The following is a 14638-nucleotide window of genomic DNA, read 5'->3' as shown; positions in this document are numbered from 1 at the left end:
CATAAAGGCATCTCTTAAAAATGAAGATATTCACAAAGCAGAAGACTCATAACTCAAGCAGCCCCAGTTGAGTAGTACGAAGACAACATGGGCTTCATGTTCTTAGATATTCTAGAGACTTCACAAATGTTTTAAAATATGCTTGGCTGCATTTTTAAGAGCCAAAGAGAACTGGAGACAACCAACACTTACATTTCTTTTTGAGAGGAAATGATAAAATTCTGCATATTAGCCTTGATTTTATATACTTTCTCTTCTATGCTTGACCCTGACACAAAACATTCTATTCATTGGGCTGCACCTCAAAACTGTTTTGACGTTCTGTTGTATATGCCCTCCTTCATTCCACCTTTCTCTCCATCATCCAGTTAACAGTGATTTGGCTGTTTTTTCCTTTATTTTTTCCGGTTTTATTGAGATATGATTGACATGTAACATTGTGTAAGTCTAAGGTGTACAACAGGTTGATTTGAACCACTAATATATTGTAAAGCAATTACCATCATAGCATTAGCTAACACCTCCATCATATTACATAATTATTCTTTTTTGTAGTTAGAACATTTAAGATCTACTCTCTTAGCAACTTTCAAGTATATAGTACAGTATTATTAACTATAATCACCATGCTGTTAATTAGATGCCCAGAATATATTCATCTTATAACTGGAAGTTTGTATCCTTTGACCAACATCTGCCCATTTTCTCCACTCCCCAGCCCCTGGTAACTACCATTCTACTGTTTCTATGAGTTAGGCTTTTTAGATTTCACATATAAGTGAGATCATACAGTATTGGTCTTTCTCTGACTTAATTAGCATAATACTTTCAAGGTCCATCCATGTTGTCACAAATAGCAAGATTTCCTTCTTTCTTATGAATAATATTCCATGGTATATATACACCACAATTTCTTTATCCATTCATCCTTGGACAGACCCGTTGTTTCCATATCTTGGCTATTGTAAATAATGCTTCAATGAACATGGGGGTGCAGACATCTCTTCAAGATCCTGTTTATATTTCCTTTGGATATATACCCAGAAGTGGGATTGCTGGATCGTACGATAGTTCTATTTTTATTTTTTTAAGGAACCTTCATAATGTTTTCCATAGTGGCTATACCAATTTACATTCCTACCAACAATGCACAAGGGTTCCCTTTTCTCCACATCTTCACCAACATTTATCTTTTGTCTTTTTGATAATAGCCATTCTAACAGGTGTGAGATGAATATCTCCTTGTGGTTTTGATTTGCATTTCCCTGATGTTTAGTGATGCTGAGTACCTCTTCATGTACCTGTTGGCCATTTGTGTGTCTTATTTGAAAATGTATTTATTGAGTTCTCCTGCCCATTTTATTAAAATCAAATTGTTTGGTTATTTTTGCTATTGAGTTGTATGAGTTATTTACATATTTTGGATATTAACTCCTTATCAGATATATGATTTGCAAATATTTTCTTCCATTCCATAGTTTGCATTTTTATTTGCTGGTTGTTTCTTTTGCTGTGCAGAAGCTATTTTAGTTCGATATAATCCCACTTATCAAGTTTTGTCGTTGTTGCTAGAGCTTTTGGTGTTAAATCCAAAAATCATCGCGAAGACCAATGTCAGGAAGCCTTTTCCCTGTGTTTTCTTCTAGGAGTTTTAGTTTCAGGTCCTGTGTTTAAGTCTTTATCTTGAGTTAATTTTTGTGAATAGTGTAAGATAGGGGACCAATTTCATTCTGCATTTGACTATCCAGTTTTACCAACAGCATACATTCATTCATTCATGTATTTATTTTTTTTTTTACATCATTTATTAAAGAGGCTATTCTTTCCCCATTGAGTATTCTTGGCTTCCTGTCAAATATCAGTTAACCATATATGCAAAGGTTTATTTCTAGGCTCTTGATTCTGTTCCATTGGTCTATTCTTTTTTATGCCAGTACCATACTATGTTAATTGCTATAGCTTTGTAGTATAGCTTGAAATAGTTATTACTATAGCTATAGTAGTATAGTTTGAAACAGGAAGTGTGATGCCTCCAATTTATACTTTTTTCTCATGATTGCCTTGGCTATTTGGGATCTTTTGTGGTTCCATACAAATTTTAAAATTATTTGTTCTATTTCTGTGAAAAATGCCATTGGGATTTTGATAGGGATCACATTGAATCTATAGATGGCTTTGGGTAGTATGGACATCTTAACAATATTAACTCTTCTGATTCATGAACATAGGATCTCTTTCCATTTCTTTGTGTCTTCTTCAATTTTTTTTTTTTTTGCCAAAGTCTTGTAGTTTACAGTGTACAGATCTTTCACCTCCTTGGTTAAATTTATTCCTAAACATTTTATTGTTTTTGATGTTATTATTAAAGGGATTGTTTTCTTTTTTTCTTTTTCAGATATTTCATTGTTAGTATATAGAAACACAGCTGATTCCTGTATGTTGATTTTGTGTCCTATAATATTACTGAATTCCTCGATTAGCTCTAGCATTTCTTAGTGCAGTCATTAGGATTTTTTATATATAAGATCATATCATCTGCAAACAATGACTGTTTTACTTCTTCCTTTCTGATTTGAATGTCTTTTTTTCCTTGCCTGATTTCTCTGGTTAGGATTTCCAGTACTGTGTTGAATAGGAGGGGTGAGAATGGTCACCCTTAACTGGTTCCTGATCTTAAAGGAAAGGCTTTCAACTTTTGAACATTGAGTATAATGTTAGCTGTGAACTTATCATATATTATGTTGAGGTATGTTCCTTCTGTTCCCAATTTGTTGAGAGTTTTTTATCACGAAAGGATGTTGTCGTTTGTCAAATGCATTTTTTGCATCTATTGAAAGGATCATGAGATTATCTTTCCTTCTGTTAATGAGATGTATCACATTTATTGATTTGCATACATTGAATCATTCTTGCATTCCAGGAATAAATCCTGCTTGACCATGGTGTATGATTGTTTTAATGTGCTATTGAATTCAGTTTGCAAATATTGTGTTGAGAATTTTTGCATTTATATTCATCAGGGATATTGGTCTGTAGTTATCTTTCCTTATAGTGTCCTTATCTGGCTTTGGTACCAAGGTTATGCTACCCTCATAAAATGAGTTTTGGAGTGTTCCCTGTTTGAGAAGGATTGACATTAATTCTTTTTTAAATGTTTGGTAGAATTCACTGGTGAAACCATCTGGTCTATGGGTTTCTTATTGGGAGGTTTTTGATTATTGATTCAATCTCCTTCCTCATTACTAGTTTGTTTGGATTTTCTTTTTTTTTCATGATTCAGCCTTGGTAGGTTGTATGTTTCTAAGTTTTGTTTTTTTATAATTGATGGACATTTGAAGTATTTTTTTAAGATTATTTTTGATGTGGACCATTTTTTAAAGTCTTTATTGAATTTGTTACAATGTTGCTTCTGTTTTATGGTTTGTTGGCTTTTTTTGGCCACGAGGCATGTGTGATCTTAGCTCCCCAACCAGGGATCAGACCCACAGCCCCTGCATTCGAAGGCAGAGTCTTAACCATTGGACCACCAGGGAAGTCCCATGAAGTTTTTTTTTTTTTTTTTTCCCACACACATCCTGAGCTTTATTGGGTATTAGTGAGCATGACTTCAAAAACATACTTTTTAAGTATGGTTAGAACAATAAGTTTGAAAGAACTTAAGCTATTCTTATAAATTATATCATCTGCTCATCTTATGGCCAAATTTTCTCTAAATGATTCAGTTGATTTTTTTTTTTATACCTCTGACTTCTACATCTCATTTTAAAAAAATTTTTATTGGAGTATAGTTGATTTACAATATTGTGTTAGTTTCAGGTGTACAGCAAAGTGAATCAGTTATACATATACATATATCCACTCTTTTTTTAGATCTTTTTCCCATATAGGTCATTACAGAGTATGGAGTAGAGTTCCCTGTGCTATACAGTAGGTTCTTATTAGTTATCTATTTTATATGTAGTAGTGTGTATATGTCAATCTCAATCTCCCAATTTATCCCTCCCCCCTCTTATCCCCTGATAACCATAAGTTTGTTTTCTACATCTGTGACTCTACTTCTGTTTTGTAAATAAGTTCATTTGTACCCTTTTTTTAGATTCCACATATAAGCAATATCATATGATATTTGTCTTTCTATGTCTGACTTACTTCACTCACTATGACAATCTCTAGGTCCATCCATGTTGCTGCAAATGGCATTATTTCCTTCTTTTTTATGGCTGAGTAATATTCCATTGTATATATGTACCACATCTTCTTTATCCATTCCTCTGTCAGTGGACATTTAGGTTGCTTCCATGTCCTGGCTATTGTAAATAGTGCTGCAGTGAACATTGGGGTGCATTTACCTTTTCGAATTATGGTTTTCTCTGGGTATATGCCTAGGAGTGGGATTGCTGGGTCATATGGTAGTTGTATTTTTAGTTTTTTAAGGAATCTCCATACTGTTCTCCATAGTGGCTGTACCAATTTACATTCCCACCAGCAGTGTAGGAGGGTTCCCTTTTCTCCACACCCTCTCCAGCATTTATTGATTGTAGACTTTTTGATGATGGCCATTCTGACTGGTGTGAGGTGACACCTCATTGTAGTTTTGATTTGCATTTCTCTGATAATTAGTGATGAGCATCTTTTCATGTACATCTGTATGTCTTCTTTGGAGAAATGTCTGTTTAGATCTTCTGCCCATTTTTTGACTGAGTTATTTGTTTTTTTGATATTAAGCTTCATGAGCTGCTTGTATATTTTGGAGATCAATCCCTTGTCAGTTGCTTTGTTTCCAAATATTTTCTCCCATTCTGAGGTGTTGTTTTTTTTTTATGGTTTCCTTTGCTGTGCAAAAGCTTTTAAGTTTAATTAGATCCTATTTGTTTTTATTTTTATTGCTCTAGGAGGTGGATCAAAAAAGATCTTGTGTGATTTATGTCAAAGAGTGTTCTGTTTTCCTCTAAGAGTTTTACAGTGTCCTGTTTCTATGTATTTATGTTTCTTCTAGGTTATCTAATTTGTAGGTGTGTGATTGTTCTTCATAGTCTCTTATGATCCTTTGTATTTCTGTGGTATCCATTGCAGTGTCTCCTCTGTCATTTATAATGTTATCTATTTGAGTCTTCTCTCTTTTTTTTTTTAATAAATTTATTTTATTTATTTATTTTTGGCTGAGTTGGGTCTTCGTTGCTGCATGCGGGCTTTCTCTAGTTGCGGTGCGTGGGCTTTGCACTGCGGTGGCTTCTCTCGTTGCAGAGCACAGGCTCTAGGCAAACGGGCTTCAGTGGTTGTAGCATGCAGGCTCAGTAGTTGTGGCTCACGGGCTTAGTTGCTCCACGGCATGTGGGATCTTCCCAGACCAGGGATTGAACCTGTGTCCCCTGCATTGGCAGGTGGATTCTCAACCACTGCACCACCAGGGAAGCCCTTCTCTCTCTTTTTTTTCTTAATCTAGCTAAAAGTTTGTCAATTTTATCTTTCAAAAACCAGCTCTTAATTTCATTGATCTTTTCTATAATTTTTCTGGTCTCTATTTCATTTATTTATATTATCCCCTTCCTTCTGCTAACTTTGGGCTTAGTTTCTTCTTTTTCTAGTTCCTTAAGGGGTAAAATTAGGTTGTTTGAGGTCTTTCTTTTTTCTTAATATAGACATTTATTTCTATAAACTTCTCTTAAAACTGCTCTTGATGCATCCCACAGGTTTTGGTATGAAGTGTTTTAATTTTTGTTTGATTCAAGGTGTTTTTTTATTTTCCTTTTGATTTCCTCTGTGACCCATTGTTTGTTCAGGAGTGTGTTGATTTCCACATGTATGTGAAATTTTCAGCCTTCCTCTTGTTATTGATTTCTAGTTTCATACCACTGTGGTTGGAAAAGATACTTGGTATGATTTCAATCTTAAATTTGCTAAGACTTGTTTTGTGACCTATGATATGACCTATTGTGGAGAATGTTCCATGTGCATTTGAGAAGAATGTGTGTTTTGTTTCTGTTGGATGGAATGTTCTGTATATATCTGTTTAACTAATTTGGTCTAAAGTATGGTTCAAGTCCAATGTTTCTTCATTGATTTTCTGTCTGGATGATCTATCCTTTGTTAAAAGCGGAATGCTGAAGTCCTTAACTATTATTGTATTGTCATCTATTTCTCCTTTCAGATCTGTTAGTATTTTGTTAATATATTTAGCTCCAATGTTAGGTGACTATATATTTACAACTGTTATATCTTCTTGATAAATTGACCTCTTTGTCATTATATGATCTTCTTTGTCTCTTGTTACCATTTTTGGCTTAAAGTCTAGTTTGTCTGATACAAGTATAGCTATCCCTGCTCTCTTGCGGTTTTCACTTGCATGAATATCTTTTCCCACACCTTCATTTTGAGCTTGTGTGTGTCCTTAAAGCTGAAGTGAGTCTCTTGTAGGCAGCATATAGTTGTTTTGTTTTTTTATCCATCCAGCCACTCTTTGTCTTTTGAGAATTCAATACATTTATATTTAAAGAAATTATTGATAGGTAAAGACCTACTAATGCCATCTTTTTGTTTTCTGGCTGTTTTGTAGTCCCTTTGTTACTTTCTTCCTCTCTTCCTGCCTACCTTTGTGAGATGATTTTCCATAGTGATTATGCTTTAGTTTCCTCTTTATCTTTTGTGAATCTACTTTTGCTTTTGCTTTGCCTACAATCTACTTGTAGGCTTTTGCTTTGTTATTACCATAAGGCTTACATAAAACAACTTATAATAGTCTATTTTAGGCTGATAATTTAATGTTGATTGCATACAAAACCTCTACCCTTTTACTTTCTCTCTTTTATGTTTTTGATGTCACAATTTATATTTTATATTATGTATTAACAAATTATTGTAGCTATAGCTTTTTTTTTTAATACTTTTGTGCTTTAACCTTTATACTGGAGTTAAGTAATTAACACACTACCATATTACAGTATTAGAGTATTCTGAATCTGACTACATACTTATCTTAATCAGTATGTTGTATATTTTTATGTTTTCATGTTACTAACTGGTATCCTTTCATTTCAGCTTGAAGAATTCCTATCAGCATTTTTTTTTATAAGTAAGGTCTAGTGGTGGTGAACCCCCTCAATTTTTGTTTGTTAGGGAGAGTCTTTATCTCACCTTCATTTCTGAAAGACAACTTTGCTGGGTAAAGTATTCTCGGTTGGCAGGTATTTTTTCTTTCAGTACTTGAATATATTATCCCATTCTCTCCTGGCCTGCAAGGTCTTTACTGGGAAATCTGCTGATTTCCTTATGGGGGTTCCCTTGTACGAGATTTTGTTTTCTCTTGCTGCTCTAAAATTCTCTGGTTTTGATTTTAGACTGTTTTTTATGTATCTTGGAGGAGATCATTTTAGATTGAAAATAAACCTATTAGTTTCATGAACTTGGAAGTCCAAATTTCTCCCAGGTTTGAGAGAGAAATTCTCAGCCATTATTTCTTTAAATAAGCTTTCTACCTCTTTCTCCACCTCTTCTCCTTCTGTAATTCCAATGATGTGTACAGTGTTTCTCTTAATGGTGTCCCCTAAGTCTTATAGGTGTTCTTCAGTCCTTTTCATTCTTTTTTTCTTTTTGCTCCTGATTGGCTTTCAATTGATCTGTCTCATTGATTCTTCTTCTCGTTCAGGTCTGATGTTGAAGGTCTCTCTTGAATTCTTCAATTCAATTATTGTATTCTTCAGCTCCAAAATTTTTTTTTCAGATTTTCTGTCTCTTTGATGTACATCTTATTTGTTCTTGTACTATTTTCCAGATACCATTAAAGTGTTTTTCTGTTCTCTTGTAGCTCTCTGAGCATCTTTAGACAATTATTTTAAATTCTTTATCAGGCAATCTCCTGGATCTCCATTTCTTTAGGGCCAGTTCCTGGAAGTTTACCTGTATTCCTTTGGTGGAGACGTTATTTCCCTGATTCTTCATGATCCCTATAGCCTTTCACAGGTGTCTGTGCATTTGAAGTAGCAGTCACCTCTTCCAGACATTGTGGACTGACTTTGGTAAGTGAAGACTTTCACTCCTGCAAGGGTTGGTGGAGCACACTACAACATGCCGTGACCCCAGGTCTAGTGGTGCAGGGTACCAAGCGTGGGGCTGTGCGGCAGCAGTGGGTGGGGGGGAGGGGGGTGATCTCTCTTTGGCTCAGGCTGCTGGGGTCCACAGCGTCAGCAACTGAATGGTGCTTGGGGTCCTCAGCAGCGCCCCCTGGTCCAAGGAGCAGGACAGGCAGTGTGGTGGCCGGGGCCAGTGGTGTGTACACACTCCGCTGCAGGGATCAGCTGCAGATGCCTATGTAGTGGCAGGGGCCAGTTGCAGACACACACCTAGTGGTGGGTGCCAGGGCAGGCAGCAAGGGCCAGGGCCAACTGTGGGCACGCTGGCGGCCGCAAGGGTCCCTGGCTGTCTGCATGTTCTCCTGTGGCTGCACAGTCTCCCCCTGGGTGTGCACACCACAGTGGAGGCCGGTGTCAGGTGGGTGTCAGGCTGGCAGTGTGCGAGTGCACAGCTGGAGGGGCTAGCCCCAAGTGCACACATGGCGATGGGGCATGTAGGCTGGTGTCTCGTACTCACACAGGGGCCTGGGCTGGCTGCTTGTGTGGTACCTGGGCTCTAGCAGGGGCCACAGTGGGGCAGGCTGGGAAGAAAATAAATAGGTAGGGACTGAGGTGGCTGATGGCAGTGAATGCAAGCACCTGTGGGGTCCATGGCGGTTGTGCTGTCTCTTGGTTTCTTCAGTGGTGAAAGCTGCTGGATTTGTCTGTGGAGCAGGTGTCTCGAAACCACAGCTGCTCCTGCTATGTGCCTGCTTCTGGGAGCCCCTGCTTTTTCTTCCTTGTCCCTAGCCACATTTCTATGTGTCTCAGCTTTGCCAATCTCTGAGTGAGTGGGGTGAAACTGAAGGGGGACCTTCATGAGGTGCCCCGAAAGGCTGGGGAAGCTGGTCACTCACCCCACTCGCCCTTTCCTAGTGAAGGGTCCTCTTTCTAGCTGGGCACTCCCTCTTGGTGCTGAGCACTGCTGGCTTCGGGGATGGGGTGATGCAAGCAGAATGAAGCTGTCTTCCCCTTTTTGTATGGTTATTCTCAGGTTTTATGTAAGTGGACTCCAGAGCTCTCCCAGAGCTGGTTTTGTTCATGGATAGATGTCTAAATGTTGGTCTTTGTGGAAGAATGGAGGCTGGGTATCCTGCACTGCCACTTTGGTGGCATCACCTCCAGTCCTGCAACTCAGGAACAGCCAGATGGAAGAGATACATAGAGCAAGGTAGGTGGGAATGGGCACGGAGCTTCAGTGCCCTCTCCGGGCACACCACTCACCTAGCACACCTCCACATGTTCACCAACGTGGAATCTACTATTTGACCATCAGTTCCAAACTACGGTCTGGGAGAAGTTAACAGGTACTAGGTACTAGGCTGACGACTAAATGCCCACAGACTCTAGCGCCAATGAGATCCACAGCAGATGACATAGAAACCACACATCTGATCAGTGTTTTAGTCTCACGATCGTAGAATTGCCTTACTGAACTGCACAGTGGCAGGAAAACAAAGCTCACTGCTCTAATGACCACTCGCAGACGGGTGGTCAGGGAAGTCACCTGCCACACAGCACAGTGTTTCTTTCTATTTGGGCTCTGGGCAACCTCATCTCTAGCTATCCATCCCTGGTCAAATTTGCTGCCCACCCTAGCAGCTGAGCATAATAATATAGAGGAATGGTCAAGTTCACGTCCTACCACTGTGACAGTGAACAAGTTATTTTCTCTAAACAAACATTCATTTCTTAATGTGAAAAATTGGCATAAGAATGAAAATTATAGTTACTGAGAGCTTGTTATGTGCTAGGCACTGTTCTATATGTGCTTTCCATTAATTAGTTCATTTAATTCTCATTACAACTCCATGAGGAAGGCATTATGTTTATTCCCATTTTAAACAGGAAGAAAATGAGCTACACAGAGGTTAAGAAACCTTCCCAAGGCCACACAGCTAGTAACTGGTCGAGCCAGGAGGGCAGTGGTAGCAATTAAACTGAATAGCACATAGATAATGCTTGGTGCAGGGTCTGGCCTACAATCAATACCTGGTAGTTAGTTAGTTATTATCACAAAACCTTGATGCCTATTTCTGTGGGTTAATCTTAGACAAAGCTTGATTTTCGTATTACCCCCGTGGCAGAAAGGCCCAGAAATTTGTTCTCTCTAGTTCAACATCAGCTATGACCGAGTTCCTCCTGAGACTTCAGTTAAGTAAGTTATCGACTCTGTTACTGTGATTCCTGCAAGTCTGGTCTCCAAGGGTTGGGGCAAGTCTTTTTCCGTAAAGGGCCAGATGTTAACATGTTTGTTTGTTAGGCTTTGTAGGCCAGATAATTGCTGTCACATATCCTTTTTTTCCCAACCCTTTTAAAAATGTAAAACCCATTTTAGCTCACAGGCTGTAGTTGCCAACCCTGGCTCTCCAGGATTATTAATAGAGAAACTTTTTAGTCATCAAAAAGCTTTCACACGGAGCGGGAGTTAATCACAATTGGCTAAATTGCCTGGTTACACTTTCATTAAATCCCACCCACCAAAAGTTGCCTTATTTTAATGAGATTATTTTTTCATTAAATAGGTACATTTCTGAAAACAGTGAAGAAACTTCCAAATGTTTGTTTGCAGGTGAGGGAAGGTAGGTAGGTAGGTAGGTGGGTAGGTAAATCTAGAAATGCCTACCTAAAGAGTCTTCTAAAGCAATAGTGATAAAGGAAAAAAGAGAATATGCCAGAAAAATAGTTTTTAGAAAAGCAGCACAGAATTTCATTCATGCAACAAACATTTAGAAGAATTTATTGAGCATCTCTATGTACAGTAATTTTAGAGCTCAGTGACCTTAGAAATTATCTGGTCCAGTCTCCTTATTTCATGGATGAGGATTCTGAAGCCCCCCCCCCCCAAATTTAAAATAACTTGGCTATTTTCATTCAAAATTAAAGGTAATAGGCTTTTTTGTCCCCCAAACTGAGCACTTATGTATGCTCTTAAGTGTTTGTTTGTTGAATGGAACTTACTTATTAATGGAAAGCTACTGTTCTCTTTACCACTTTTTAAACCATCTATTATTAAGTCTGGTAAAAACAGTACATGGTAATTCTTTTTAAAACTTATTGAAAATTTTTTTTGCTGTGTATAAGTGGGCTAATTAGCATCAGCCATTAGATTAATAAGTCTTAGATTCACCTTTAATTTCTCCTTTTCCCCTAAGGCTCCCATCGCCTCCACCCCTCCCATCTCTCCTGCGCATAGCTCTTCTCACCCCACTGCTGCCACCCCACTGCTCTCAGCTGCTGTCCTTCCCACTCCATTCCTCCACAGGTACCCTCATCCGCATTTTCTTAAAACCAGGCTCAACTCCTATCACTGCCTCCTTCCCCCACCCCAAGGCTCTGAACATTTTGAAGGCCCAAGGCTTAGTCTGGTTCCTCAGCCCCAAACTTGCTGTCTTTCTCCCCAGTCTTATTTACCATTATTCTGTTTCCTCTGATGCTCCCTTCGAATTGTTCCTGGCCCTTCCTTAAATATGCCCCCATGTTCAAGCCCTTGCTCAGGCCTTCCCCTCCGTGAGAAATGCCTTTTCACCCATCATAAGCTTCAGAAATCCCATCCATCCTTAATGCCATATGCTCCCCCCGCTACCCTGTTTTCCTCTTCATTTTCCCAGCAGTTGGTTCTACTCTCTTGTGGCAGGAAGCAAATTTGACCTTCTATTAGATTACTCGGGTAGATGACTTAATTCTTCTACTGAAAAGCAAGCTACCCATTCTGCAAGTACAAGAAGAAACAGTTCTGGTTACGTTAAAACAGCAAATTTATTGCATAATATTGAACTATATGCACACACATAGAAAATAAACGTTTCATATAACTGTATATCTTTTTTTAATCTTGTATTATAAAGACTGAAAAACTACCAATTCAGCAATTGGAATAAGTTTTAAAAACAAAAAGCAAAAAATCTACAATCCTTCATTGAGATTTGATGCTGTCTCACGGTTCATAAATACTTCATTTTATATAAATAAGTCTTTTCTCTAGTGACTAGGAATTTAAAATTAGGCTGACATGGATTCTTTGCTCACGTAGAATTTTCTTATCCCAGGATGAAGAAGGTTGAGTGTGTCATGATTTTTGAAATACATGTATTTGCTTCAAACACAATCCCTCCTGAAATCCCACTGTAAACACACATTTCAAATGCAATAAACAAAAGTTCCATAATAAAGAATGTCCTTAAGTCTTAGCAGTTAGTTAGGGAAGAGGAAAAAAAAAAAAAATCTGAGTAGAAATTTTGCAATTTAAATAGAAAACTAAAATAGACTGCATGCATCCACTAGGAGGAGAGGAGAGGAAGGGACGTTCAGTCAGGTAACAAAGAATGGCATGAAGTGAAGAGAAAAGTAGGAGGGTGGGGAGGAGAGATGAAGTGGTAGAGGCAGAAAGTGATAGGGAAAAGGATAAGAAATTTATTAGTTCTACTTTTCTGGGAGAAAATACTCCCTAGAAAATTAATGCAACCTGCTCCAAAAGCAAAATGATGCAAGAGGGGGAGGGCCTGTTACCTCATCTTGTTGTCAAAAGGGCTTGGCGGGTCCACCCGACAGAATTCGGCTCAGCTGCGAAGCCAAGCGGCTCTGCACCCCTTTGAGGAGGGCCGGGAATAGGCAGAGCCACAGGGAGATGGCCAGTCCCTCAAGAACTGTTTTCTTAGGCAAGGCAGGTTTATGAAAGGCTCCCATAAATTCGCAAGAGTTCCGCCAAAGTCACGGACCCAGATTCAGCTTGTTGGGCTTGGGAATTTCTGAAGTAATCCTTTCCTTCTCAGCCCTTAGGGTTGGACGGCAACAAGCCAGGAGCATTTCCAAGGCTGCAGAGAAAGGAGATGTTCTGCATGTGCAGGTGAGAAAGGACAGGTCAGTCAAATCATTCTTGCAGAGGAATGAGAAGTTAGGAAGACAAGGAAGCGTCATGAGGAAAGATCAGGGCTGAGAGAGACACCTGGGGGATGCAAGTTTAAAAATCCACTGCCCTTTTATCCAGCAGAGTACAACATAGTCACAAGTGCACAGAACAACGGGGAACTGGGTTTAGAGACAAAATCGCTTCCCAGACAAGGGCCAGTTTTTCACCCCATTCCTAACCCCTGATTTTTCAAAAAGGTCACTGCTTACCACCCCAGAAATGCATCAACCGGGTTCAGGATTCAAAAGTTCCAACCCACTTATACAATTAAAAAAACCAGAACTCACTCCCCATGATTTTCTGTATGGGCCTCAACGTGGACGTGGAGGAAGGAAGGGGAATCTGGGGCAAGCTGGGGAGCCTCAGGCCAAACTGAACCCCTCGTAGTTGTCAAGGGCCTGGGTCAGCCGTGCACACAGGACCTCTTTGCTGCTGTACTTGGGGAGGTCCAGAAGGTTGTAGCAGGTGTGGGCCACGGGCAAGTACTCCTCCCCACTGGCTGTGGGCTGGATGACGATCTGCAGGCTGGCCATGCCGTAGATGGGGATGCGGTCGCTGCCTGTCAGGAACACTGCGGACGAAGAGAACGGGAAACACCAGCTAGGTAAATGGGGAGCGGCTCTCTGCGGCCCAGGGGGGAACAGAAGGGACGGGGTGACACCCTGTGGCTCATGCGAGAAGTACAACCACTTTTTTGTGCCAATATGTGTTGTATTAATAAATGCTCACTTATAAAGCAAGAGATTGCCTTTCAAACCGTGTTTTGGTTTTATACGGATAAAAAGTCTATACTTTTCATTGGCTAATTTCAGACCCTAATTCTACACTGACACAAAGCATCCATCCAATGGAAAGATGCTCAAAAATGCCCCCAAATAAAAAAAATGGCCTCAGTGAAATGTATGGCCTCATAAATGTTACGAGCTTTCACAAAATCAAAGAGGAAGGGAACTGCTGACCTAGGAAAAGAGCTGACCTCAGAAACCAGGAAGAAGACTACAGTCCACGGGGCCTCAGGGTCTTCTCTCCCCTCAAGTGTCTGTGCTTATTGTGCCCCCTTGGCTGGTGAACTTCCATTTGGAATCTGTTTGCTTGCCTTTCCCTGTCTCTCCATTTTTCTTAAACCAGAAGATCTGACACTAACATCATATGAGACATTTCCCTCTTGCGACACACTTGTGACTTGGAGGGGAAAAAAAGACCAACCCAGCTGTCTTTTCCTGCTCTCCAGCACTAGATAACCTTCTTTGTTGAACTGCTGGAAAATTAACTATCGACACAATGAAATCATTAGTTAAGGAGCACTTTCAAATAACCCGTCACTACCTGAGGCTACGATACATAAACATTCTTGCCAAATCTGTAAAGTTAATAAAAATTTATGTAAGTCTAATGGTCTCTGAACAGAAAAGCATCTTCTTTTAAGGAAATCCCCGGACCAAGGGCAAGCGCCTCTTGATCGTCACAGCTCCACGACACCCACTGGCAAATCTTATCCTGTCATTTTGACTCATATGCCGCTATTCCTCAAGGGCCCATGTAACTGGGCAGAGGGGAAGTGGGGATCTTTTTAGGAATTCTTTTGTAAGAGCTCCGCTTCCTCTCATCCTTACTCCATGGGAGC

The 14638-nt window shown here is 39.5% G+C and overlaps 1 protein-coding gene across 1 annotated transcript in view; it reads right to left on the bottom strand.

Annotated features, from left to right (window-relative positions):
* Window positions 1-11845: 11845 nt before the first annotated feature.
* HERC3 (HECT and RLD domain containing E3 ubiquitin protein ligase 3) overlaps window positions 11846-14638 on the bottom strand; it is a 140199-nt gene continuing 137406 nt past the window's right edge. Inside the window, 1 exon segment of the mRNA XM_036852919.1 lies at window positions 11846-13585. Coding sequence (XP_036708814.1) covers window positions 13377-13585 — 209 coding nt within the window. The 3' untranslated portion in view covers window positions 11846-13376.

This window comes from Balaenoptera musculus, chromosome 5 (genome assembly GCF_009873245.2).
Source record: "Balaenoptera musculus isolate JJ_BM4_2016_0621 chromosome 5, mBalMus1.pri.v3, whole genome shotgun sequence".
In the NCBI taxonomy this organism is placed as follows: Eukaryota; Metazoa; Chordata; class Mammalia; order Artiodactyla; family Balaenopteridae; genus Balaenoptera; species Balaenoptera musculus.
The sequence above is the reverse complement of the archived record's forward strand: the minus strand, read 5'-3'. Positions and strand labels throughout refer to the sequence as shown.